The sequence below is a fragment of the Acipenser ruthenus genome, chromosome 22 (assembly GCF_902713425.1).
Source record: "Acipenser ruthenus chromosome 22, fAciRut3.2 maternal haplotype, whole genome shotgun sequence".
NCBI lineage: Eukaryota > Metazoa > Chordata > Actinopteri > Acipenseriformes > Acipenseridae > Acipenser > Acipenser ruthenus.
The window spans coordinates 25963308-25989344 of record NC_081210.1 but is presented as its reverse complement, the minus strand read 5'-3'; the positions used below and the strand labels follow the sequence as shown (position 1 = coordinate 25989344).

Below are 26037 nucleotides of genomic sequence, written 5' to 3'. Positions count from 1 at the left end.
ATTCAACGTGCAGCCTATTTCTCTGATGGATATGGGCATAAACAGGGCTGACCTTTCTAAATATCTAAACGTAGATTAATCATTGTACTGTTTTTATTGAATAATTGTAAAAGAAGCCTAAAGTTCTGAACAAGTTTCCAGTTCCAGTCTTTGGTACCTATGTCATGGCAGGTTGTTTAAGGTGGGGATGGGTATAAAATGTGCAACGTTAAAGAAGCAGGTGTTTGAGAAAAGCAAGTGTTTATTTTATTTTTTTACAAACTCAAATACCGGTTTAGTAAACTCCTATAATAAATTAAAAAATAACTTCAGAAAACTTTACATTAGCATTCATTTTCCTCTACAGATTAATGCATACAGTCAAGAGGTTCACTACGCATATCTTTGTACATTTTTTATTAACACACATGGCAGATCAGTGATGGGGAAGAGGGAACACAGTGATTAAAAATAATTCTTCATTGCAGTTAGTAGATTTTCAGGAGCAAGGACATACAGTAGAAAAGCCTTTTCGAGAACAAGGAAACATATTGGGCCATATTCACAAAACATTTATCACCATGCTAAGTTTGCACCATTGTTTGTAAAAGGAAGATTCTTAACATACATTTTTTTTTTAACTAAATGGTGTTTAATTAACACAGTGGTAAATGTTGGATATAGCCTACAGTGTTTAAAAGTGCAATTACTCTCTCATTCAATACAGACAGTATTATATAGTGCTACAGTTAGTATTAAAATTTCCCTTTTATTGGGAAAAGTAACCAAACATGAAAGACAATGTATTGGTTTAACACGTTGGGTTAAATGTGAACTAAAATCAAATGGAGACTACGCTGTACTTAGGGATGTTACTGTATCTACTGGAACCTAATTTAAATGGTTTTCTTTTAAATGTAATACTGTGTATATCTTAACTAAATGAGCTACACTATTTGCCATTATTATTTCACTGTGTAGGAGGCAATGGAACCAATGTTTTGATCCACCATCTTTAGATTAGGGGCTTGTCTGCAGGTGCTGTTTATTAAACGACTTGTATAAAATGCCATAACACAACTCAATCTGCTCTTCTGCTTTTTGCATGAACAGGAAAAGAGCAAGGATTTAAACTGTTGTAGCGCAACTGAAGTTCATTAAAAACTCTACTGTAAGTACAGTACTACGATCTTATCCAAACTGCATAAAATGTGGACATCTCATTTTGATTTCTATTGTCTGATTATTATTTTGTATAGACTTGCCTAAGTCCATCCTAAAAGGCATTGTCCCTTTAAAAAACGCAAGCAGAAACAGTGTCTTCAGCCAAACTAGAGGCTTTTCTTCTCAAGATAATTTCAGCTAATTGCACTCTTCACAAAATGTATTCTCCTTTTAACCACTGCCTTTGAGAACTGAAAAGTGCTTTAAAACCTAGAGGGATACACATAGGTTTACAATTTGTTTCTATAAAAGTATTTATGAAGGGAGGAAAATGTCTGTGAATAAGTCTTTAAAACAGTCCACAAACTTGTGTCTATTATTCTAGTATAAACTTGCTTATGATTACTTTAACACCCCTCCATTAAAGCACATGATGCAATTAATGGTATTGTGATATACTGGGATATTATATTGAAATATTGTATACATATATTTTTGGAAGAAACTGTGCAACCTTAAAACAGGTTTTAGATTGAATAAGTACTGCTATTTAATATTATCCTTTAATAAGGCCAAACCAGGTCCAACAAATTCCATGTTTAATGTGTTTTGATGGGGCTCCGTTGAGCATTTCAATTTGTTTTTAATCTCCTGCCCTTTATTTTCCCAGACTTGCCATTCTATATGATAAAACAAATATGAATATGTTCTATCATTACTGAAAACGATAATAAAAAGTGTTAGCTCTGCTCTTGCATTGGCCACATTTTTATGAAGTTCACTGTTTGTTCGTGCAGAAGGACATGTACAGTATTTAATCCTCACAAATCTGACAAATGTTCATATCCACCAAAGCCAGCCATGGGATGTGGTATCAGTGCATGAGGGCTAACACTGCCCACAGCCATCCCTTCTTTACCAAGGTCACAGAAGCAAACAATTCCAAAAGTGCTTGTCCAATTAACATGCAGGCAACATAAGCACTTTTGAGGGAAGGGTTGGCAACGCTACGTTACACATGCAATTAGTTTTTCAGGGATAACTGAACAGGGATACAGGTAATTAATTAATTAATTAATTAATTAATTAAAAAAATCTATTTAAAATACAAATGAGAAATTGGAATTTTTGCTATTTAGCACTGGCCATTCCTCTTAGTAACCAAAAGTATGTATTTTGCTATGACACCTTGGGCCGGACTTACTGTATTTCAATCCAAAAGGAAAATGTGCATGTTTTTTTGTGAAAGTAAAGTATGACTGATAATGTTAGGTAATAACATCTCCATAATTCCTTTTCAATCCTTTATTTAATAAACTAATGTATAGTGACACAAAGTAGATATTTTAACAGATGTGGAAAGAGTTTAGCATCTGTAATGGAATTTCCTTTGGCAGACTTATGTTATTGTAAATAACATTTCAACAAACCCTGTTTATCTAAACCAGTAAAGATACAGGTGTCAGTGGCTATTAAAAATTTTGATCTGCTAGTCATGCAACAGGATCAGAAACATAAGGATAGTAACTTACTTTTGTTTTGTATCAGTTAGAAAAAGGAAGAACATTTAAGGCATGTGCACTATGAGTTCAGGTTAGTTTGTATCCTAGAATTATTAGTAGCTGGTGGTCGGGGATATGTACCTCTTTGCTCAACAATGTAGACTTTTCATCTGCAAACTAAAAGCTTTTGTCTCAAACATGGTGAAACAAAAGACACAACCACTATATCAATTACACGAGCTTTCTCCATTACAAAGTCTCCTATTGCAGTTGGATGGGGTCACTAAAGTAAGCCTGTTGTGCTGCATAGAAACAAAGCACTGATCCTTGAGATAACTAAATAAATAAAAAAAATACACAACCATAGATGTAATGTTCCCAAAGAGAAAAATGCTATAGCATTAAAACTTTGTAATATCTACTATACTTTTATGAAAAAAAAAAGTTGCAGCTGTCACCACAATAGCTTTATGGGTATTTATACTGTACATTAATACAAAAATGGTTGTGTGATACTATTGCTCAAGCCACAAATACCAAGTAGGGATGTTAAATTATGAGTCACTTTTAACAATAAGAAAATAAAACCGTTGCAATAAACAAACCGCCACAATCATGTACATATACCCAAATGTATACCAGTACATTCGAGGGAACAGTTGCAGGTAAGGTAAAAGCCTGTACATTTCTATATTGATAGAACGTCTTAGAAAAATAATAATAATAAAAAAAAAAAAACTAGTAAGTGAATAAGTACTTCTGTCCTTTTTTCATAAAGACGTCATGTGTTCAGATCATTCTTCCAACAGGATATCAACCAAACAGTTTCCTCCTTGCACTAGAACTAAAGAGCCTCAGTGCGCTTCATGCCCTCTAGTGACCATTCTGTGTTGTACGCTGTATCTCACAAGGAGATCCATTTACAGTCAGTTCCTGAATGGTTTCCTGTTTCCGGTGCTTTGTGTTTTGTTACAGTGGGTCACCTTGGTCACCTGAGTGAGTGCTCATAATCCCTGTGTAATAAAGGACAGTCCTTCCATCCTGTTCGGTCTTGATTTTCCACTCGCTACGCGGTTTTGTGGAAGAGAAGAATTGGAATTCCTTTTGGAGCTATGACTTTTCAACAACTTATTTCCCCAATCGTGAATCCAGTGATGTGATGCTTTAAAGAGGTCCCCTGCACGGCAGGGATACGATCTTCCTGACTTTGGTTCGCTGTCTGAGACGTGTGGATCTGAACTTATGTGAACGTTTCTGCCTTGCTCTCAATCAAGTGTAGTTTTACTTAACATGTTTCACGCGTGTTCAGTTCAATGCAGCATATACTGTATCAGATTGGATCTCGTACAAACCGCCAAGCAACCAATCTTGCAAATGGCTTATATAAAATATGTAAGGGTAGCCTTGGCTACATAAATAAGATTGCTGTAAACCAGGTTCTGTTCATTAATAGATTGAAACCATTGTTCTGTACATGTTCTGAACTTCCATAAAGTCTGCAAAGAGAAAGAAAGACAACTGTAATGCAACGATGTACAGTACTATAAAAACCCTTCTTCAATTGGTAGAACTTATTTAAGGTTACAATCTGATTCCTTGTTACTACTGACCAACTCACACCGACATTTATGAAAATATATAATAATTACCATTTTTGTTAGAGACCATTTAACTAGTCGTTGAACAAGACACACACTTACCTCGGCTGGGAGGTGTGAAAGACATCAAGGCCAAAGGATAAAGGCAAGAGAAAAGAACAAGAACAGAAATAAAAACTGTAGAGGAGAAAAAAAGTAGAAAAGACAAAACATAGTGTTAGTAAGAGGTTAAAGCATGAGAGTCTCAAGAGAGGGAGAACCTTTGAAAAAATGAAAGAATAGGAAGATACATCCAGAGCATGGCATCTCTCAAAGCACTTCAACAGCAGTGTACAGAACTCACACTAACCCTAACCCTAACTCTTTGCAAATATGTTCCAATATACAGCATGTAAAATACCTATCTTGAGAAAGGGTTATGTGATGAGATGCTTGAGTCTGAATAGTGCTGTGAAAGCTGGAAACTACTGAAGATCTGAACCTTTGTTTCATCAGCTTCATTGATAAAACTGCACGGTTCTCCAGTTTACATTGTAAAACAGATTTATACATTGCATGGCATTTCTTTTTTTCTTTTTTTGAAAACTCAGTACTATCCCACTTTATACAAAGGAACCTGGGACATGAATGGCTACTTATGCTAACAAGCTAGCGGTAGTCAAGGAACAACTGTTACATGTGTCAAAAGTGCCAGAAAGCTATACTAGAGAGACAAAGCTGTGGGAGTGAGCAATTCACCACTGACAAGCATGCCTTTTTTAAGCATTACGTCCGTAGATCTTTGTACCTTTTTAGTCCCAGCAAGAATAGAGATACTATAGACTATCAGGTTAATGGCACACAGAAATGTAAAAATAACCAAGCTTAGTAATCTAGCTTTCCACTTTATAGCCTTCTTCAATAATAACCCGGCAGACAGAGTGAGCCTGATAACACTCTGTTTAAAGAGGCAATACATTTAAATATACAGCCTGCAATACACTTTTGCAACTTACATTCTGATGCAGAATTGTGTGCTTCCTTTTTCGCCTCAGATAATATTTTTTTCCATTTATGGCACTGGTTTAAAGATGTTAAAAATGTACAGACTGAAAGCTTTTGTGAAATACGTTTCTGTTATCTCAGCTCTGTTCCAAGGTGATAGGTATGCATGTCATACAACCAACAAGCTTTTACTTTTGGGTGCAGTCATTATGAAAAGCTAAAGATTAGTGGACATGGGCACTGCAAACTGCAAAGGTTTTGATCTCTACAGGTAAGTTATACATAGTATGATAAGGAGTGTATGTATAATGGTACTTTAAAAACACAAGACTATTTATTATTTCCCATGCCAGTCATGTATTCTTATTATATTATCAGGACCATTACTTACATGTATCATGGGTATCATATCTTGACCTGCATAATAATGACATGTAAGAGAAGTAGATCTTACCTTTTCTTCCAGGTCTTTGATTTGTCTCTTCTGAATATCTGTTTTATCCTCCAGATCTCGAATTCTCTAAAGGGTTTAAACATTTTTTTTTAAGCAAAACTGTGAGCTGTTTATTTTGTCATACCTCTTCCAGTCATAATTAAAAGAACAATTTGATAAAACATTTTAGATATTAAAGATATAACAGCTATTTAGCAAGTAGAATAACACCCAATATTTTAGGGAAATTGACATTTTTTATTAATAGAATATGAACTGGAACAGTATTTTAAACTAAAGTGGCGAGCTGCTGCTCAAAGCTGCCATCTGCTGTATGAATGAAGTATATCAATTTGCAGAGCTGCACTATCCACAACCATTCAATTTTATGCATTCACTTTCAGATCTAATGCAGCCTGAAAGCTTGTGTGCTATCTTATCACGGGTCCAGTGTGTGCTTTTCACTTTGAGCTCTTTGTGTAAAATGAAATGCCAACACTACCTGGTGAGCTTGCTGCAGCATCTCCATTCTCTCCTGCAGGATCTGGCAGTCGAACTCCCTGCTCTTTCTCAGCATCTGACGCCTCAGTTTCTCCACGGCTGATCTCAGCTCGTCCTTCTGCTTCTCGCTCAGAGACTCCCCGAATTTTATCACTGTGTCCTGCTGTAAGGCGTTATATAAGGTGGCTTCCAGATCTTGGATTTGCTGTGAAAGGATTTTTTGAAACGGTTGTAAATCAGTGATTAAAACACTCTGATATCCCCCTGGTTCTAAATGTCAACACTGAAATGTTCCATCTGAGATCAGTTCCTGGTATACCAGACAACAATTAAAGTGCAGGAAGTCTTACATCTGAGAGCAGCTGGGGATTTAAGATAGAATTGTGTGATTTTTATGTGGGTCGCAAATATGTTAACAGCAGCAGAAGTGTGTGACAGATCCTTTTGATTTGACATCCTTGTGATAACATGGATGAATTGCACTTTAAAAAGGGCATCATTGAGGATGCCAATGGAAGAAGCAATTTTGAACCCCCAATCAGGCTACAATCTTCTATCTTAAGAGAGGGTTGAACAGTTGGTTATTATAATTTAGTTTTGCAGAAAGCAAAACACTCGCATCAACAGTTTATACTTTAAATACTGGATTCCCACTAACAACGTCACAGGACCCATCTCAAGTACACTTTTAGTGAGTTTGTTTACCATGTATGCCTGGTCCAAGGCTTGTTTTCTATAATCAAGTTCTTCTTCCAAATAGCCTTTCTGCTTACAAAACATATCCTGCAAATTTAACACAATATACAGGAATTAAATCAAAACTGCCCTTGAGAGGGAGCAAAGCAAATAACAGTGAACCGTAAACTGCAGTCCATGACGTACGACGTTTGTTTAGGATTGGCAAGCACGAGCTAGCCCGTTTCACATGCAAAAATAGCATTTGGCTTCTGTGAAAAGTGCAAATGGCTTTCTCAGCACTTGCAACGTGACTCTTTTAGGCAAGGGCTGAAGCACATTGGCTGTGCTTTAAATGTGATGTATTGGCTTTGCACACAGACCAATATCTTTAGTCTATAGTGCTGTCAATATCTTACTGTATTGCATATTTCATTTTAAATACACGATTAGAGAAATGAGTGCCATTAAAAAAGAGATCATTTGTGTAAGTGTAAGTAAGCGTGACATGCAGTATGGACAGACCGACGGGTTCCTCTGCATACCCCTAAACAACTGGATGTTACAATTGGATACGTCTATCGTCATGTAACACATGTACTATAGGTGCCTCTACAAATAAATTTCTATATATCCTGAACTTGCAGTACTATAAAAGAGGGCTCCTCAACAGGACCATATAGATACATTGATTTTCTTTTTTAAGGAATGCTGATTTCTGATTTTCTTACCATTTCAATTTCCAAGTCCAGCATTTTTTGATGCAGAGCAGCTTCAGTACCTTCAATCTGCTGTATCCACTAAGTGGCATACGAAACAATAAGAACATCCATTAAAAAGGGTATCAGAGCACAGTACTGTACTTAATGTTCATAAAAATAACAATACAGCAACACTGAATACAACAAAACATGTCTCATAACAAAACCTAATATTCGGTAGATAAACGTTTTCTGAGAAATTCATCTTGTTAATATTATACAATATCCAGTTTAAGATCACAATCTAAAATCCCTGTCATGGACGAAGCAGTTTGATCTTGTCTTAAATTACCTTTTCTGCAAGTGATAATACAGTGCTTGCTTGAATGATGGCCACTTGCTCTTCATTTCTTAAATTCTGCAAAACAATAAATACAAATAAAGTAATTCAAGAGGGGAAACAAGCTATTTGTGAAATATTATGTGGAAAAAAATCTCATTATTTTAAATAAACTCATTTTAAAAAATCACGCCTCTCATATAGTGAGCACACAGTACTCACACTACTCTAGAATACACTGACAAGTACAGTGCATTAAGACTTTTTGTTATCCCCATAATGGAAAATGACCACACATCAGGAAAAACAACAAACAGAACAATGCAGTTGACACAGAACTGGAATACTTACACCATTGTCTCCCAGAATGTCCAGCAGCTTTATTAGATCAGGAATACAGACATCCTAAAAAGAAACAAACATTGGAAATAACATTGACAAGAAAAGCTGCTTGCTGTGCAGGCCCTTACTACCCATGTTAAAAGGCTACACAGGGGTGGAATCAGTCCTTCGACTTGGCAACATGCTGTCTATGTGATGTTTGTTTATCTGCAATAGAATTTGAAATCTCCAATAAAAGTGAACGGCCGCTGGTCATATGGTAAACAATAATATAATGTAACGTTATGACCCAATCAACACCTCTGCTCTAAGCATTCAAATATAACCTCTATCTAAGGGTTACGCTATAGTAAATGGTCTGCGTGGGTCTGTAAAACCTTGCTTTTACTTTGAACATCCCACTTTTTTTTTTTTTTTCACAGTGTGCGTGCAATACAGTTAAGGGTGGTTATGGAGTGGATAATCATAATAAAAATGCTTAGACATACTTTGACCCCTTCCTTCATACAGTAGATCTGAAGAGCACTGACTCCCTCCGAGAAGGGGTGGATCTGGAGATTGAAAGGAGGGGATCGCCTTTCACGTTCCTGTAAATAACAATATTAACGATAACATGTTAATCCTTTTCTTTATTGTATCTGCCTTCAGTGTGTCTCCTACACTAGTAATGGCTTGTAGTTTCTAGGATCTGGACAGACAGCTATGGGCTGTACATATTATACTACAGTATTTCTAAAAACATACAGTACTGTATAGCACACATGTCATTATAATTAAAAACCAATGATCATCTCCATAGAACAATGGGGCTAGAGTATTGTATGTTGCTGTTTTGAACACTGGGTGGCAGCAGTCTGCATTTAAACTGCCTATCTGGCTTTTATTTACTGCTTGCTCACTATGAAAAGCCTGAGCTAGCCAATCAATTAGGCATGCACCAGAAGAATTGCACTGTGTGAGATGGTGTGTGAATTTCAATTTGTTTCAAAGGCTGGCCCTGAGGGGGCGTTCTCCACCCGTCTCTGTTTGGCAGTTCAGCTGGATGGTTCTGAACCGAACATTTGATTTATTACTAGAAAAAAAAAGCAAATTGACTGATAATTGTCAGATAAAGCTGTATCTGATTAAACTTAAACAACTAAAAAACAACGTTGTGTTTTGCTTTTCTAATCTTACAGATAACCTGTTTAAAAAAAAAAAAAAATAACAAATCTATTAGAAGCATGTTTTAGCATTATATTAGGACTATTAAAAGAATGTGCTGAAATGTAATGTTTTTAAATCCCTGTGTGTTTAGAGTGTAATTATGAATGACTTTGTGCCACTGCCTGCTACTCATCCAGGCCACTCTTGTAACAGAGACGCTGCATCTCATTGAGTTTTCAATGATTATTATTTTCTAAAACGTAACATCATTGTGTAACTCTCACGCTTGCTTAAGAAATGTACACACTGTATAAAATCTAAATGGCATCACCTCTAATTCCAAGATACGGAATTCTAGCAGTTCATTCTGGTCCTTGGAGTCTTGAAGTTCTTCTTGAAGACGGCTGATTTCTGCCTCAAGGGCGTCTATCTAAAAAAAAAAAAAAAATGTATTTATGGGCATGAAAAGACATAATTTGCAAAAGTATTGTAGTTTATCTACCTCTTGTCTGTAGTTGAAGCCTCCACATACCTTTTCAATAAGTTCTTGATTTCTTTTAAGAAATAGTTGCTTGTCTTCGACCCATTTTGAATCCTATGACAAGAAATTAGCAGGTCTGAGATTCAAAACAGTGGCATGTACAGTGAGAACTGGCAAAACACTAAAACTGCAGGTAAAATGCATTTGTTTACGACTGTAAGTCGCCCTGGATAAGGGTGTCTGCTAAGAAATAAATAATAATAATAATAATAATAAATGAATAGTGAATTGTTTCTCCAATGCCTCTGTGCCACTATTCAAAATGTTAATGTAAGGGTTGTTCTCACTAACTTGTTAATTACACAATAGATGACTACATGAACAAACTGACACTTTAGAAATCATAACTGTAAATATCACAATGAGTTTTCTGAGTTTTCATAAATGGTTATTGATTTATTTATTTTTTGCTAAAAACAGATATGGTAATGATTAACAAGACGTTTTCAATTATCTATTAAATTTTGTGAAGAACCTGTTATATTTAACTGAGGTTACTGCAGGGGAATGCGTGGATCTCTCCAACGCTATGGTGTTTTGCCTGTGTAATGATTAACACACACCGTTTACATGTAGATTTCCTTACCTGTCCTTTCTGGGCAAGTTCTTTCTCTAGATCCTCAATTTTAGCTTTATACCTGAGTACTTCAGCTTGCAGTTTTTCTTGGGCCTGAAAAAAAACAAACAAAAAAAAACATGCATCAGTATTGTTAAAGAAAATAAAAACGTGAACAAAACTGGTCCAAAAACGTCTGGAATTATTATCGAGTGCTTTTGCTTCAGGGCTGACTTTCACCTTTGATTCCCTCTCAGCATCTATAAGGCCTCCCGTGTGTTCCTGTAGCAGGGCATAGGCTCGCTGAAGGGCTTGATATTCCCTGGTCATCTGGCGGAATCTCAGTTCAGACTCCTCTGCTGCCATACCCTTCATGGAAACACACACCACATCAATAAGTTAAAGTATGCAAACCTGGAGTCGCGATTCCTATTCTGTACTGGGACCTGCTATTTCAATGTTAACTAGAATTTCTCTGTAATCTGTAATCTGTAATGATGAATTCAGATGTACAATCTTGGTATTCTACAACGCATCCCTTACCTGTTCGCTGAAAAACAACCCCAGGTCTCATTATTATTTTTTACAGCAGTGCTAGGACAAATATTGTTTTTTTTTCATGTTGAAATATACTTTAATAATTCAAACAAATATTCATTCCTTAGCTGGATAAAAGGTATAATTACCACCATATTGTTATTCATCATAATTCACGTTTGCCATAAATGTGCTACAGTACTATAGTATTAGGACATGTCTGTAATTGTCCTTTAGAACTATTCAATTTGATCCATGTTCAACCTACTTCATCCATGTCCTCATCAGGTGTGGCTGGTGTTCGGTCAGTTCGAAACGAGGCCATGGAAGAGGTTTCAGAATCCATTGATTCTTCATCGTACCCAAAAAAGGTGTCCACCAGTATAGGTCGCTTCAACAGAAAGAAAAAAAAAGATATTTTGCATTGCAGATACATACAGTACTCTCAAATGATGAGGTAATTGAAAAGTGTACTGTTTTAAACATTGCTTACCTTGTGGGCTTTTGAACTTCGTTTATGCCTCTTCTTACGTAGCAATTTTTCTCTGTCCTGAAAAAAATATGTGGACAATGGGCAATTACATTGACTATGTATATAATTAGTAATTACATTGAGATCTACCAGTTCAAGAAATAAGAAATTGTTTATGAAAAGTACTTTTTTCTTCCTTTATTCTAAGTCACATTGCATGCTGTGTGTGCAAAAAGAGTAACTTTGTTAAAAAAAAAATGTTTGAGTGCTCAGCAGGGTAAACAAATGTAATAATGCACATACAGAGAAATAATGAAGAAAATAACAGGCTTTCGGTCCACTTTGTGACTGGCCAGTGTGCTCGATGCAACTTTAATACTGTACGAGTGTGTCTATAGCTTACCCTTGTTAAGTCATCTATCATGTTCTGCTGTTCTAGAACCTGAAGTTTTAAAAATTCTATTTCTTGATCATCCTGAGCCTGATCCAGATCGTTCAAAGATTTGAGCTTCTTCAAAGGTGGATGAGAACTGATTTTTTCTTTCTGCGGACAAAGACACACACAAGGATTTGTGCAAGTGATAGTAATCTACAGCGCTACAGTATACAAGTATAAAAGCACTTCCTTTTCAATGTGTTGTTGTTTACCTAGACTATTCCAAAAGCAATTTGACATCGAACCTTGACATTATGCATACATACCATTTCCAGGTTTTCTTTAGTTAATGCTTTCATCTTTTCTTCCAAGCGCTGCAGTGACTGGGTGAGTTCATCATTTCGTTTAGTGAGGCACTTGTTCTTCTCAAGCATCGGTTTGCACTGTTTTTCAGATTCTCGAACCCGTTTCAACTGTTCAAAATCAAACAAGCAATGTTGTTGTGCATTACTGCTGCGTTACATGAGGGCAATTTGCATCCAATACAAATCGACAGAATATTGACAGAACAGTACTGTAATACTGTAATTCAGTCATTGAATGAAAGTAAAGTTAAAATCTGTGTTTTATTTCAAGCAGATTTTATTTGAGGTGATCGGAAATACTGATTCTCTGTGAAAAAAAGCAATATGCTATTTTTTCTTTTTAGCATTTGTATTAGTAGAATTGTACTTCATTAAAATGACAGTGCCAATTAAGTAACATTTAATTCATTACCCTGAATTTGAACAATAGTTACTTCAATATCATAGATCAGAATCATGTTTAACAAAATCCATACCAGTTCATTCCTTTCATCCACCAGCAAGGTATTTCTGTCCTCCAGTTTGCGGATTGTGGAATTTAATTCAGCAACCCTTCTGTGGTTCCTCCGCAAATCCTGAAAGAACAAGCCGTTAGCATCATCAAGGTGATGGCTGCACTTGCGGGGTATCGGGGGGTGGGGTTGGGCAGTCCTTTGGGTCAGTGTCACAAGACGTTTTTTTAACATGGAAGAGTAAACAGCAGGGTACTCTTGTGTAATGTACTCTAAAGAATAACTGTTAGCAAGGTATAACGGCTTAGAGCAGTGGCATTCACTGTTTATATTTTCAGTCCTTTTCAATCTAGTACCTTGTTGCAACCAGTCCTTAACTTCCTTAGTCCTAGTTAACGAAAGCAGATTTTAATAATGGGATCTGACTTACTGGGCTGCCACAATGTTCTGCCCCATCTCCTGCCCTTCCAGGAATCTCTCGTTTGGGACTGCCAATGTTACACTCGGCCTCTTTCACCAGAAACAGCTGCTCATCGAGGGCATCCTTCTGCAACTGGAGCTTCTGAATGAAGCTGGTCTGACTCTCCAGCTCCTTCTCCAGAGCAAAAACCGTCCTGTCTTTTGATTTAATCTCGTCTACCTGCGGGCATTACAAACAAAAAAGCTTGTCTAGAGAAATGATCTGTTTACTACGCTATGGACGTTTATAAATTAAGATATACAGTACATACTGTTAATGTAGTATGCTCCTTGGAAATTAGATGTAGATCTCAGTGGGCTCTCCTCTTTATTACACAGAGAGTGATGAGTTTATGGAATGGATTAATAAATAAAGGAAAGAAGTTGTCCTTTTTAAAACAGGTGGTCAAGTGATTTATTAATCTTGATTTACTCACCAGCCTCCGGATGTCTCTCTCACTTTCCCACTTGATCTTGGATATATGCTCCTGATGTAAATGATGTTCGCTTCTCAGGTCTCCAGCTTTCATTTTATCCGCCTGAATCGTGTTATTAAGGGCCTCGTCCACTTGCTTTTTGGCCAATTTCAATTCTGTAATTTCCTGCAGCAGTTTGAGGCGTTCAGAGTCAAAGAATCTCCTGGCCTCCTCTCTGGCCTCAAGCGTCAAAGCTGTCCTTACTTTATCGCTGCTCCCGTCCCGCAAGGAGCCGAGCACTGACTTGAGCCGCTGGTTCTCCCCGTCTTTGATTTTTATTGTCCTCGCCATTTCCTGCTCGTGCTGTTTGACTAGGTTCTCACGGAGAGCCTGCAGCTCTTTCATTTTGTCCTCGTGGAGTTTGGCTTTGAGCTCCGTCAGGGTCACTGTGTGTTTATGTTGCTCCTGCTCGCGGATTCGCTTTGCTTCTTGAACCTTTTCTCGCTCAAGTTTGCTTACCTAAATAAAAAAAAAATAATAATAAAATAAATGTGGTGAAAATGAAATATCATAATTATTATTATTTTTAAATTGTTTATATAAAATATATATTATTTTGCATACTCCTTAATTGTACAACTAGTGGGAGTAATTTTAGTTTTAGGGGGAAACACTAGGATAATTGATGATTACAACATGACACCACTACACACACACTTACCTTGCATTTCTCTTGATGTAATTCTATTTGAATATCTGTCAATTTTGACCTGAGATCTTCATTGGCAGCCTGCAGGGAAGAAACCAGAGCTTCGGGCTTTTCACCCTTTGAACGCCCTTTCTTTGCCATTTTTGCAAATACTACAGTGCCTTGAATATTTTCATTAAGGGATATTCATCTTTTCAATAGAAATCGATGAGATCCTTCTGTGTTTCATTTCTTGCCTCTTCCCCATTATCTCTGAGATGTGGAAGACCTGTTAAAACAAGCCACACACATGTTGAACACCATTTCTACTCTTATCTCATCCCCACCACAGGGTTTAAAAAGCATTCAACACATCCATGCTTTGATTATCCACTGGATCCACATTTGGTGGTTTGTTACAGGAAAGTGACTTACCGAGAAAAGAGCCAATTCAAATAACCTGAGCAGAACTGAGACATTATGTCATTAACGCATTGACGTATTCATTTCAATAGAAAATAAAAAATATGCATTTCTCTATTCATTCTATTTATTTGTGTAATAACAATGCTACTGCAGTTTTTACAAAGATATCCCATCTAGTACAAAATGAAGCAACTGATTATCAGTGGACCCATATCATTCTGTGCCTGCTACAGTAGCCTAAAGCTTCTTCTCTTCAGACAGATGCTTTGGTTCCTGAAAGGATTGGAACGAAACACTGGGGAATCGTCTATTGAAACTAGCTTTGAAACCTGTGTGTTGTTTCTGGTTAAAGCATACTATAACATTTTAAAACAGTAATTACAGATTTTACTGTCATTTGCTTTACCCAAAAGGGAACTCTCTGATTCTCAGAAAGTGCAAATGCAAATGCAGGAAAAAAGAAAAAAAATCTCCCTTGGGTATATTAAGTGAATTTTATTGTTAACCCTGTAAAGCTTTCACTCTGCTTTAAACAATTGTGTTTATGTCTAAAAAGAACATTATTTGTATTTGTTATATTGCTGGTATAGCAAGGTGTATTCTTCCAAGCCTGATGACAGCAGCGCAGCAGCAGCAGCTACTACTGTAGATTGCAGGGCCCTGTCCAACATCAGGTGATCTGACACTGTAGGATTTACTGTTTTGATTGGCTAATGCAAATATCATGATGGTGCACAATGTACTGCATGCATGAGTGAGTCCAGGCCTATAGATTTACAGCATGGCAGAGCCTTGTACAACACATGCACTGTAGAATGGAAAATGAAAAATCCTTTACCCAGACAGCACGCAGGATGAATTATCTCTGCCTTCCATTTGCGAATGGTGATGGTTGCTGTTAAGCTGTATATGTCCATACAGTATTTTATCATACCATATTGTACCACAAATGGACTAATTGTTATTCTGAGCCTAAGATCTCCCTTTATATATCTGCAGTCGCTGTCACTATAGCCAAGATAACCTAACATCCCCTTGCACAGAATTCACAGAAGGGACAAAGGGTAACATAGTTATAATTAAAAGACTATCAAACCCAGGCCGGATCTTCTACATTATACATGTTTTGTTGTTACAGCCGTGCTATCCATATTTAGCTAATCTTTTAAATTGCATAATGCTTTTGAGAGATTATGCTACAAAAAGTGTCAAGATTTTAAAATACCGGAAATGGAAACAAGGCTATGCAAATTTCACTCAGTTAACAGAAACTACTGTGCAAAATACTGGTGTACAATTTTTGATCTATTTTAAGTTAGATCCCAGTTATTTGAGACTATGAATATGATTGCATTGATACACAACATATTCTTTTTTTTATCTCATTAAAAAAAATCTAAATTAGCATATTTATTTGAAATTTGAATAGTAGCAGTTGAAAATGACTTCATGTGATTTCCCCAAAGAATCAAACAAACCAAGCTATTTATATAATAATGAGGGTTACTGACGCCATCCCAGGAACTTCAAATCACTGCTCGCAATGCAAACACAACAAGCAATACCACTCACATACAAACTGCCAGTCACCAGTGATTCTCTACCTAAGTGAAGATGTACCACACCACCTTCTGCACCAAAAACAAAACCCTTGAACTAAAGGAACAGTTTCTCCAATTCAGGACAGCACATTAGCTCTGAAACCTAAACAGGTGCTATACAATAGGTAATAGAAAGACTGGCTTAGTCTGTTAAAACTTTGAAAGAGTTATATGCAGTACTCATGATGATGTGTAAGATGTTGAGGTAGTCAGTTTATAATTGCTATTAACTGGTTAAAGAAAAGGGCTTGTTATCAGGAGGTTCCTGGTTCAATCCCAGCCACTGACTCACTGTGTGTGAATCTGAGCAAGTCATTTAATGTAACCTCCTTGTGCTCTGTCCTTTGGGTGAGATGTAAAACCAAGGTCCTATTGGAAGTGACTGCAGTTGTTGACGCATAGTTCACCCCCTGCTAAATGACCAAATAATAATAATACAGGTCCTGAAAGAAAAAAAAAACCCTTAAAATTACATGTCACTGTAATACATGAAAGATACGACCCTGTCTACAAATTAAGTCACTAAAGGCAGACAAAAGTTTTGGGCTAGTGCCTTCATCAGCAGTGAGGTTACACAAACTAGGTTATTGCAATATTATAATTGACAAAATTGTATATATCATGCAATCACTACAGGATTTGAAGCAGCATGAAAAATAGCTTAAGAAAGTGTGGCTTCTGAGTGTGAGCTTGGTTATCATAAAAATATGACTCAATTATGACTCAATTAACAATTGACAAAACAGATACAAACAGGGAACAATCTGAAAAATATTATAAAATACATCTCTCAGTTTACTGCTTGGCATGGTCCCAGGACTGAATGGCAGTTGTAGTTTTCATGGCAGGATTGAGGTGCAGTAGTGGATCATTGTGGGGAGCTAATCTTTGGTAAGAAAATAAGGATGTGATTAACAGTGATAATTGGATTATCCACAGGACCCCAGCTGTGGAATCTGCATTCCCTCGCTAGGAAAATGATGCATATTTAACAATATCAATAATCTCTTTCGACTCATCACTATTCATTAGAGTACTTGGGGAAAAGCTTTTCAATTTTAACAGTATTTCACGGGTAATAAGGGCCGTCACATGTACATGTGAATTCCAATTATAATTTCTTTAATAATGCCTTGAAAGATTTTTTTTGGAAATAACTTACTGAAAAGACCAATCCTAATAACAAGGAACTGCATCAACATACTGTACATATCCCCTCCAAGGATATAAGTAAAATATATATCTGAGGTATCATGATCACTAAACTAGAGTTACTGTAACAGATAGTCACTCCAAGTGGTTTTTTGACGGTAAATTTGACCCACTTAGAAACTTGCAATCCAGCTGCTTTTCAAAAGGTTTATGGACCCACGAATTACATTTCCTAACTGGAAAAGGCTTGAACACCAACATGGACGTATTGCCAAGAAGCTGTCTAAATCTATGGCCATGTCTGAACCTCTGATTCACAGATACATGAATTATTGATCATTTCTGTGTTTAATGCTATCAGAGCACATGTAACCCAGGAGTGGTTGTGCAGTTAGAAGTCAGATTAGAATAAGAAAATGTCTTTTATATCTACCAGCTGTTTATCGTAGTGGATCAATGGCTGCAAATGGAAACCATCATAAAATAGAGTATAGGAATATCATAGGCGTCCTCCTACTAGCAGCCTGTTTCCAAAGGCTACAAAACATAACTGAGAAATAATGTTCTGCAAAGCTGTAGCAGCACATACTTGTACTCAACAGTCCTTAATATTTAATAAGACGGTGATTTCAATATCTTATCTGCACTGCTGCATGAATATATTAATTAGCAATATAATGATGAAACTGAACGTGCTGTACAATTAAAAGGTGTATGTGAAGGGTGCTACAGGACAGATATATTCACTATTGATGAAATGTGCATTCCCTATAAATGTTTAACTAGAAAAGTTTAATTACAGGACGATTTGTTGGCATGAAATAAATTAATAATTGCGTCAATTTATTTCAAGCCTGAATGTGTGAAAGCTTCTTATCGTTTTCCTTTTTTTTTTTTTGCATTTAAATACTGCACAATATTTCTAGTGAATTTTAAAAGCAAGTGATGTCTGGAGTAATGCAATATTACATAACTTATGAATATATTCCTGTTCTAAAACGATTGGATGCACAGCTATGTAAATGGTAAGGCTCTATATCATAGGATTCTCTGCCATTGGTGACATACAGTAACTTCCACAAACTCAAGACAGTGTGCCCATTGTTTAAAAACTACAGAGTACTGCAAATAATAGGAAAGAAACCATCCTGAATGAGCAGTTTACAAAAATAAATAATTACAAAGTACAAAGCTGCTAAAAATAAAGGTTCAAGGGCAGTACATACTACTACGACTACTACTATTGCTAATAATAATAATAATAAAATTAATAATAATAATAATAATAATAATAATAATAATAATAATAATAATAATAATAATAATAATAATAATAATAACCTTTGATAACAGAATTAGGACTTGTTCACCTATGCAAAGATCGAATAGTGCTGATGAATTTAACACTGGGCTACTACTTTAGAGGTTACCAGATTTTGTAACTGTGCCTACCTATAAAGGGTTAACCCACCTATTTTTCAGCACTAGTTACTATACAGAGACCGATTTAAACAGAAACACTGTTCATTAAAAACAGCTTACATCCACACTTCCCAGCACCTGCCTCAAAGGTTATGGTGTTTCAGTAAAACAAATCAATTTCCCATGGCCTGGAAACCGAATCAAATGAACTGAAAACAGCATCTCATGCTCCACGTCTGTTGCTGCTGTTTCACAAAACAAATCGTAACAAAGCTCGAGATATTTTCAGTCAAACACATGTTATTTTTGTTTTTTTGTAATTGCTTTTCTGATGCTGCTATAGCTCAGACTTGTGTTTTTTTTTCTTTTTATAAGGTTGATTGTTTTTTTTGAGGCTGCACTTGCAGAGTGAGTTGTTACCTGATGGCCTAAATACAGATAATGGATAGATTGTTGCACTCAAAGTAGTTGCTGTCTACGGGGACTAATCTGAGCATTCAACTCTTTCCTGGAGCAGCCCAGCAGCAATACCCTCTTCTTCTGAACACTTGAGTTTATCTGATCTATACTACTTCTTCAGATCTAGAGGATGAACCTCTACCACCCACCCTGTCGGGTCTTATTGCTTACACAATAAATGTCAGCTAATGATCTATTTAGAGATGATTTCCCTTATAAATGATTTAATTTCAAATGAAAATACATGTCATTTTATTCCTGTTGCAATTCGTTTGAAGATTTTGCTTAAATGTGTTATGTGAAAAACAAAATCTCTGGCATGGCCGCGATGGGTCTGTTCTGTGAATAGTTTGTTTGAGAAAAAGAAAAAAAACTTCACCAACGATAACTCGGCTTTGTGGTAGCAATGCTCTTCCTATCTAGCCTTAAATGATGACGCACACGAGGGAAATGTGTCAAATTCCATTCTTAGCAAGAAGTATATCAATGTTCATAAAAAAAGGTACATTGAAATCAGAAAGTCAAATTGTAACCATGAAAGTATGCAATTACAAGGCAGTACAGCTTTAATGTTGGCTCACTATCGTCTTTCTAAAATGTTCTTCCACACATAAAAGGCTATCAAATCAAAAGGAATATTTTTAATCAAACTGCAGCTTGCTCTCAAATTCATTAAAAACTTCTGTATTGAAGGTTTATAAACACTGACCCATATGAGTCATTTACATGACCCTGGTGGTGTACTTTGTATTAACTAGACAACAACAACATTCTGATTTGTTAAACTGTGTCATTATCTTCCAGTTATAAACCGTGACCTTTTAAGACACCAAAAAGTGACAAAGAAGGAAAATGTATCTCTGCTTTTAGCACTATCACCTACTCTGCCCCGGGCTTGGACTCTGACTACATTGTGTTGACATCATGTCATACTACAGTACCATTTTGTGTCTACTTGAAGCATTACTTGTTCTTGTTCATTGTACAAATCCCATGTCTAATTAAAGTGAAATCGGGCGAGGTTGAGGTTTTAGTTCCTCAGATTTTAGAAACGTCATATGTATTGGACCAGCATTGCAGGGGGAGGGTTTACAGCTAAATGCGATATGTTTCCAATTTAAGGTCCTGCATTGAACACTGTTTTATCTCTTTTCTGCATATACCAGCATGGGACACCTCTTTCAAGGGCATATATTCCCATAGGCAGACCAGCCAGCCATTAACATCTGCCTGCATGTAATCCTTGTACAGTCTCCAATTTAAAACCCGAATTATTATCCTAAATGTATGGGGATTATGTTGTTAGGTACAGAGGATAGATGCACATCTTAGGTTATACAAAGAACTGCAGGGATATTTAATGTTTTTACCCTTTACAGATCAACGGGCCCAAACCAAATGTAAGACAACATTTGTATATATTTTTTAAATAGCTAGCATGGCAAATAATTATTAAGACATTACACATTAGGAAAACAGATTATATTAAATATTAACTTTAAAGAAGTTCATGAAGACATTTTTAACACATGCCATTGAAATAAATGATAACATTTACATAATTACTAGATTGCACTGGAAACTGAATCTCTATGAAAAATGACAATATAAAATAGAATATAATATAAGGCCATTCAACCAAGTCGGGTCTTAAAGGATCTATGTGATTCAGCATCAACAACATGACTAGGTAACCCATTCCATGCCCTATTCCATACCCTCACCACTATCTGAGATTCAAACGAAAGACGACATCCCAATGCATTTAACAAAAAGGGCGTTTCATAGGAAAACGGTCTCCCAATAAATTGCACAGAATAACAGTAGGAAATATACTTGAGCGACAGTGCAAAGCAATACCCACATGCTATTGTGCCCAGACAGACCCAATTTTAATCTGAACCTCTAAAACAGAATATCCAGGCCAGTGAGGATTAAACCTTTTTTTTTTTTTTTGGATACACTTTCTGGGAAATCAAATGAGCTAGCCGGTGCAAATCATTCAATTAAACCCAGAAGCAGTATCTCACTGAGGCAGTACTTAAGTAAGCCTTTCAAAATCAGGGGCAAAAGCCTAGTTAGGTTAAAGGATGAAACACGCCTGAAACGACCAAAAGATTTTATGAACTGTGTATTATACTACATGACGCCAGTATGTACTAAGCACTACTTCCTTTAAACACAGTATCTAATGGAAGTATAAAATGCAATTGTGTTTTTTAGCATGTGGAATCCGGTTAAACCATGTAAATACTGATTCATACAGGACTCACATTTAACTGCACTTATCCTGTTATTATCACTCAAAATGTAGCGGTCAGCCCAACTGGGTTTTTTTTGTTTTTTTAATATGTACTATTTTACTGATGGCAGTGGCAGTGGGTGTAAAAAGTATACTGTGTCATACTGCCAGTGTCACTGAAACAAATTCATGTGACTTCCAAAGGACACAAGTTCAATCTCAAAGTCTAAACTGCAGAGCTGGGTAAAAGGATGGAAATGGTATCATAATCATGAACTTCACTGACGAATACCCACAATATCAGAGGCAACAGTTGAAAATACTGGTCTCACATCCATTTCGATTACATTGGATTTTCCATTGCACATTGATTTAGTTTTTTTTATGAATTTGTAGCCATTATTTTAAAGTCAACACATTAACAAAGTGTTATTATATCAGAGTACAGAGGGTTGTTTTTTTAATGGGAACCCTGACACACAGTGTTAAACCATAAATCACCTGATAAAAATAACGCAGTCGCATTGACTAGACCTCATTGCTAGGGTTTGTGAAGTACTGAGTAATTGTTAGTGTATAAAAAATCAATATGAAATCAAAGCATTGTTGGGTTATGACTGCATGGGCTCACAGTCATACAATCTGATTTAAACAACAAGCCAATTCATGGTACAGTATATGGTAATTCCTAAATCAATTTGTACAAGATTGGAATCCACAAGTCTACAACAAAGCAATATGTGAGGAAAGGATAATACTACTACTAGCTCCTAGTATCTTGTGTAACATTTTATGATTCAGATACATAGTAAGGCTTTTTTTTGTAATTGGCTCCAATCCCTGTAAAAAGATGGTGCTGGTGTGCACCAGTGGTGTCTGAATGTCAGATAACCAGCAGATGCACATCATCGGTGTAGCAGATCAAGTATAAAAGATTTTAGAAATTGACACAGATTTACACCAAAACGTATAGAACTAAGATATTTCCCATTTTAAAAATCAACAGTTATTTAAAAACGTGGTGCTAGACTCTAAATTACAAAAAATCCTATCACCACATCGTTTAATAAGGTATTGCAATAATGCATTGTTATTTTAAAATGGGTCCCACATGAACCAAGATAGGAATTCTCATCCTTCTATATTGCTGCAGTGTATGACCCAACCATTCACTGCTGCTTTCATGTCAATCCTGATCAACAATAGACAGACCCAGTAAAGCTGTGCAGGTCTCAGGAGGGTCCTACTCCCCAGTGGTTGTTATTTCCATAGCTACGATGAACTATTCTACAACCAGAGTGATGTGAACCACAGTCTCTAGCCTAGAGGACTGATGGGATAAGGCTATGGCAGCCATGACAATTTGACCCTGGCAGCCACAGGACTGGAAAGGATCAAGACACAGCAATGCTAAAAAGTAATTTTAATCCCCCTTCCTGCTGTGATGAATTACTAGACAGGTCACGTGGTATGAGAAATCAGGCTGACATTGTTAAAGCACATTACTTCAGCTTCGGGTTTGAAAATGGATATTTCCATGTCTCGATTCATATTGTTTGCTTTGCTTAACAGATAATATTTTAGTTGAAATGAATCTAGGAAATAATAAACATGGCATACTAGTTTTCTTTCTGTTTAATTATTTTTATACAGATTGATAACATTTGCAAACATCCCATAGTGAAATGCAAAAATTAAATGGGATATGTTCAAACTGCATGGTCTCAGACATCTAGAAAACTAAATGGACTGTGCTATTATAGTTCACTTGGCATGTTCTGCCTTTAACTCCTGTTTTGTTCCTAGATTACCCTCAAAATGCCCTCTGTACAGCAACTGCGGTCACTGACACTGGATGAGGTATGGAGAGTAACATATACGAGGTAGCAACAATACCCAAGCTCCTGTCAACTCACTGGCTCAAAGTTACATCACAGCAATCACAGTATAGTGGTGCCTTAGTGTTCAAGTGAATGTGCCGGTAGGGCAGACCATGGCTTTTCAATAAAAAGATACTTACCTTTGTAGAAATAAACATAATAATAATAATGTACAGGTTCTGTACAGCTATGGCCAAAGGTTTTGCATCGCCTAGGATTGAGACATAAAAAAAAAACAAAAACAAACTATGAACATAATTTAGATCATTTATTTAACATCATGTAATCAAAGAATCTACAAAATGATATCGCAAAGTCTACCGGAAGCCATCAGAGTAGTACAGTGTTTCATGTTAGATTTTGAAATGTCACGTGTTTCCATTTTTTGCATTTTTTCATTTAGTATATGAAAAAGTACAAAGTGGTATGCAATTCGATATATATTAAGGTAACATTATTCGACTTTATAAAGCAAAATTAGTTAATTCGAGAGGGTGATGCAAAACCTTTGGCCATCGCTGTACATGTAAAAGCGCAACACAACAAATGGTTCTTGAATGATGTACTGTATAGCTGATAGGAACACACACACATGCTGTGATACATGTTGTATTGTAACGTACAGGCATAGTAACTATAAATATGGTGTAATTACAATGTAACTAAAGCTAAAATGCTATTGAATTACCTTTATTGTTTTCTTTTTGTATTGTTAAAAGTTTTGAACTCTCTTGTATCCTACATAATTTCCCATTAGGTCTATGTGAATTTTATTAAAAATTGTTTAAAATGATGTCTACTGCATTGCACTGAGGCAAATCCTATATGACTTCAGTATGTATAAACCCTAAACTCGTCCCTCTCAAAAATGTGACTAAATGTAAAAAAATATATAATGTAAGTGTAAATCCTGAATGGCAGTTTCAATTTCCTCTCTGAATCTCTGTGAATTACTGAATGTTGATGCAGCTTTCCCTGACACATTACACAATGTAATCGTGCCGACCTCTCTACTCCATGAACTCTGTATCATTGTATCTTAAACGTTGTTTGAGATGCTACTAAAGGAGAAATAAGTCATACCCCCAAATCTGTGTTCACTCGATATGAAAATAAACCACTGCCTCAGTGTTCAGTGTTCACTGTGTGGAAATATATCTAAGGTCTAAAATAAAGCATTAATACAGGTCAATATCCTTGACTTTTAAGTAGTATAAATGAGGAGAGGGTCTTGAAAATTGAGAGAAAAGAATAACAATAGACTGCATTTCTGCAATAGCTAATTTTAGGATAAAGTTCACATGGTACCCAGATAACTACTGCATGTCATGGTGTTACCTCATGACTGTATTTATAATAGGTCTGAAGTGTAGAGACATGAGCGTACACACAGCTTCTAAAGTTGCCTTACTTCCCCATTGAGATGTCTAGTATTTCATGTAACAAATTGAAAGGATTGCTATCGGCTTCTTCCTTGTCATTTGACTTTGACTGAGCATATCTATGCAGCTTGCATTGCTTGAAAAAATAAAACCATTGATTTAAAAGGGCATCCAAGGGAAGCAAAGGGAAATAATTCAGGAAACAAAATCCATTAGCGTTAGAACAGGTTTAGAAATGCCTGCATGTAAAAGCCAAGAGCTGTCTAAAGGCATCTATTCCTAATATATAAGTGCATCTAAAAATAGAACATGAGAAGAAAAAATAAATACAAATAAAATATAAAAAAAACTGTCAGGGAGTGGCAACAATTAGATTTCATGCTTTATTTAGATACAAATGGGTGTACACTAATTGAAATGAATAGGCATCTATGGGCCTAGCTACAGATGCACCAAATGGAGTGTGTAAATAAAAACTACACTAACACGCACACATCTGGCTGCCTAAATAATTTCACCTTTTCAGAATCTACACAATTGAGGTCGTTTGATTGTCTAAACAAAATCTATCCCTATCTAAAATGGATTTTGGAACATACAGCATCGTATCACTGGTCTGTTAATACGGATTGTACTCTGTAATGCCAGCAGCCAAATAGCTATCAGCAATGCACTTGTCATTAGGCTGCACAGCCTGGCTATAGCACCACAGAGGCCAAGCCCAGCAGAGAAAACAGCTCTCTCTTCAAAACATATGAAAGCAATGGCAGAACAATCAAATAGATTCTGATGGGCCCTTTGCAGAACCAAAATGACATCTACCAATTTAAAGGAAAACAAAGACCCATCCCCTTGCCAGCACTGACGCAAAGATGAATTCACTTCAAAATGCATAATAATAATAACCGGCTATGTTACAATTCCTTTTTAACATTACCACTACACAATGTCAGACCAATTCATTCCACACCATTTTCTTTCACTCTAATTTGTTTTTATCAATTGAGAAAAGGTGAATAAATTATTATATATATATATATATATATATATATATATATATATATATATATATATATATAAAAAAAAAACCTTACCGTTTGAACACTCTCCAGAATATATCAAGGCCCGGAATCCTCAAATCTAAACCCATGGCTTTGCTTTTTTTTCTGCTGTTCAGCATCAGCAGCTGTGCTGTGCGTTCTGTACGGTGATGCTGTGGACCCGCCCTCCTTCTCCTCCACAGAGA

General features: G+C 36.2%; 1 protein-coding gene across 2 annotated transcripts; it reads right to left on the bottom strand.

The window, feature by feature from the left end:
* Positions 1–221: 221 nt before the first annotated feature.
* Positions 222–26037, bottom strand: LOC131699469 (janus kinase and microtubule-interacting protein 2-like). Of its 2 annotated transcripts, XM_058996253.1 has the most exons (22): positions 25886–26037; positions 14261–14516; positions 13561–14058; positions 13095–13304; positions 12689–12787; positions 12174–12320; positions 11875–12015; positions 11493–11549; positions 11268–11390; positions 10703–10831; positions 10493–10576; positions 9898–9960; positions 9697–9795; positions 8708–8806; positions 8229–8282; positions 7890–7955; positions 7568–7636; positions 6867–6944; positions 6163–6366; positions 5682–5747; positions 4346–4420; positions 222–4141 (listed from the first exon to the last, which is right to left on the bottom strand). In XM_058996253.1, exons 2-21 carry the CDS (start codon positions 14387–14389, stop codon positions 4370–4372), a joined length of 2466 nt encoding a protein of 821 aa, XP_058852236.1. In that variant the 5' UTR covers positions 14390–14516; positions 25886–26037; the 3' UTR covers positions 222–4141; positions 4346–4369. The 2 variants fall into 2 exon arrangements, with proteins under 2 accessions (XP_058852236.1, XP_058852235.1); XM_058996252.1 differs by lacking the exon at positions 4346–4420.

Bases quoted from the DNA above. Each gene is read 5' to 3' on its own strand.
- LOC131699469 (XM_058996252.1), bottom strand. From the start codon at position 14,389: ATGGCAAAGAAAGGGCGTTCAAAGGGTGAAAAGCCCGAAGCTCTGGTT. The intron at 10,577-10,702 runs GTGAAAGTCAGC...GTTTTTTTTCAG, and splicing joins ATGCTGAGAGGGAATCAAAG to GCCCAAGAAAAACTGCAAGC. The intron at 5,748-6,162 runs GTAGTGTTGGCA...TAAACCCTTTAG, and splicing joins TGCTGCAGCAAGCTCACCAG to AGAATTCGAGATCTGGAGGA.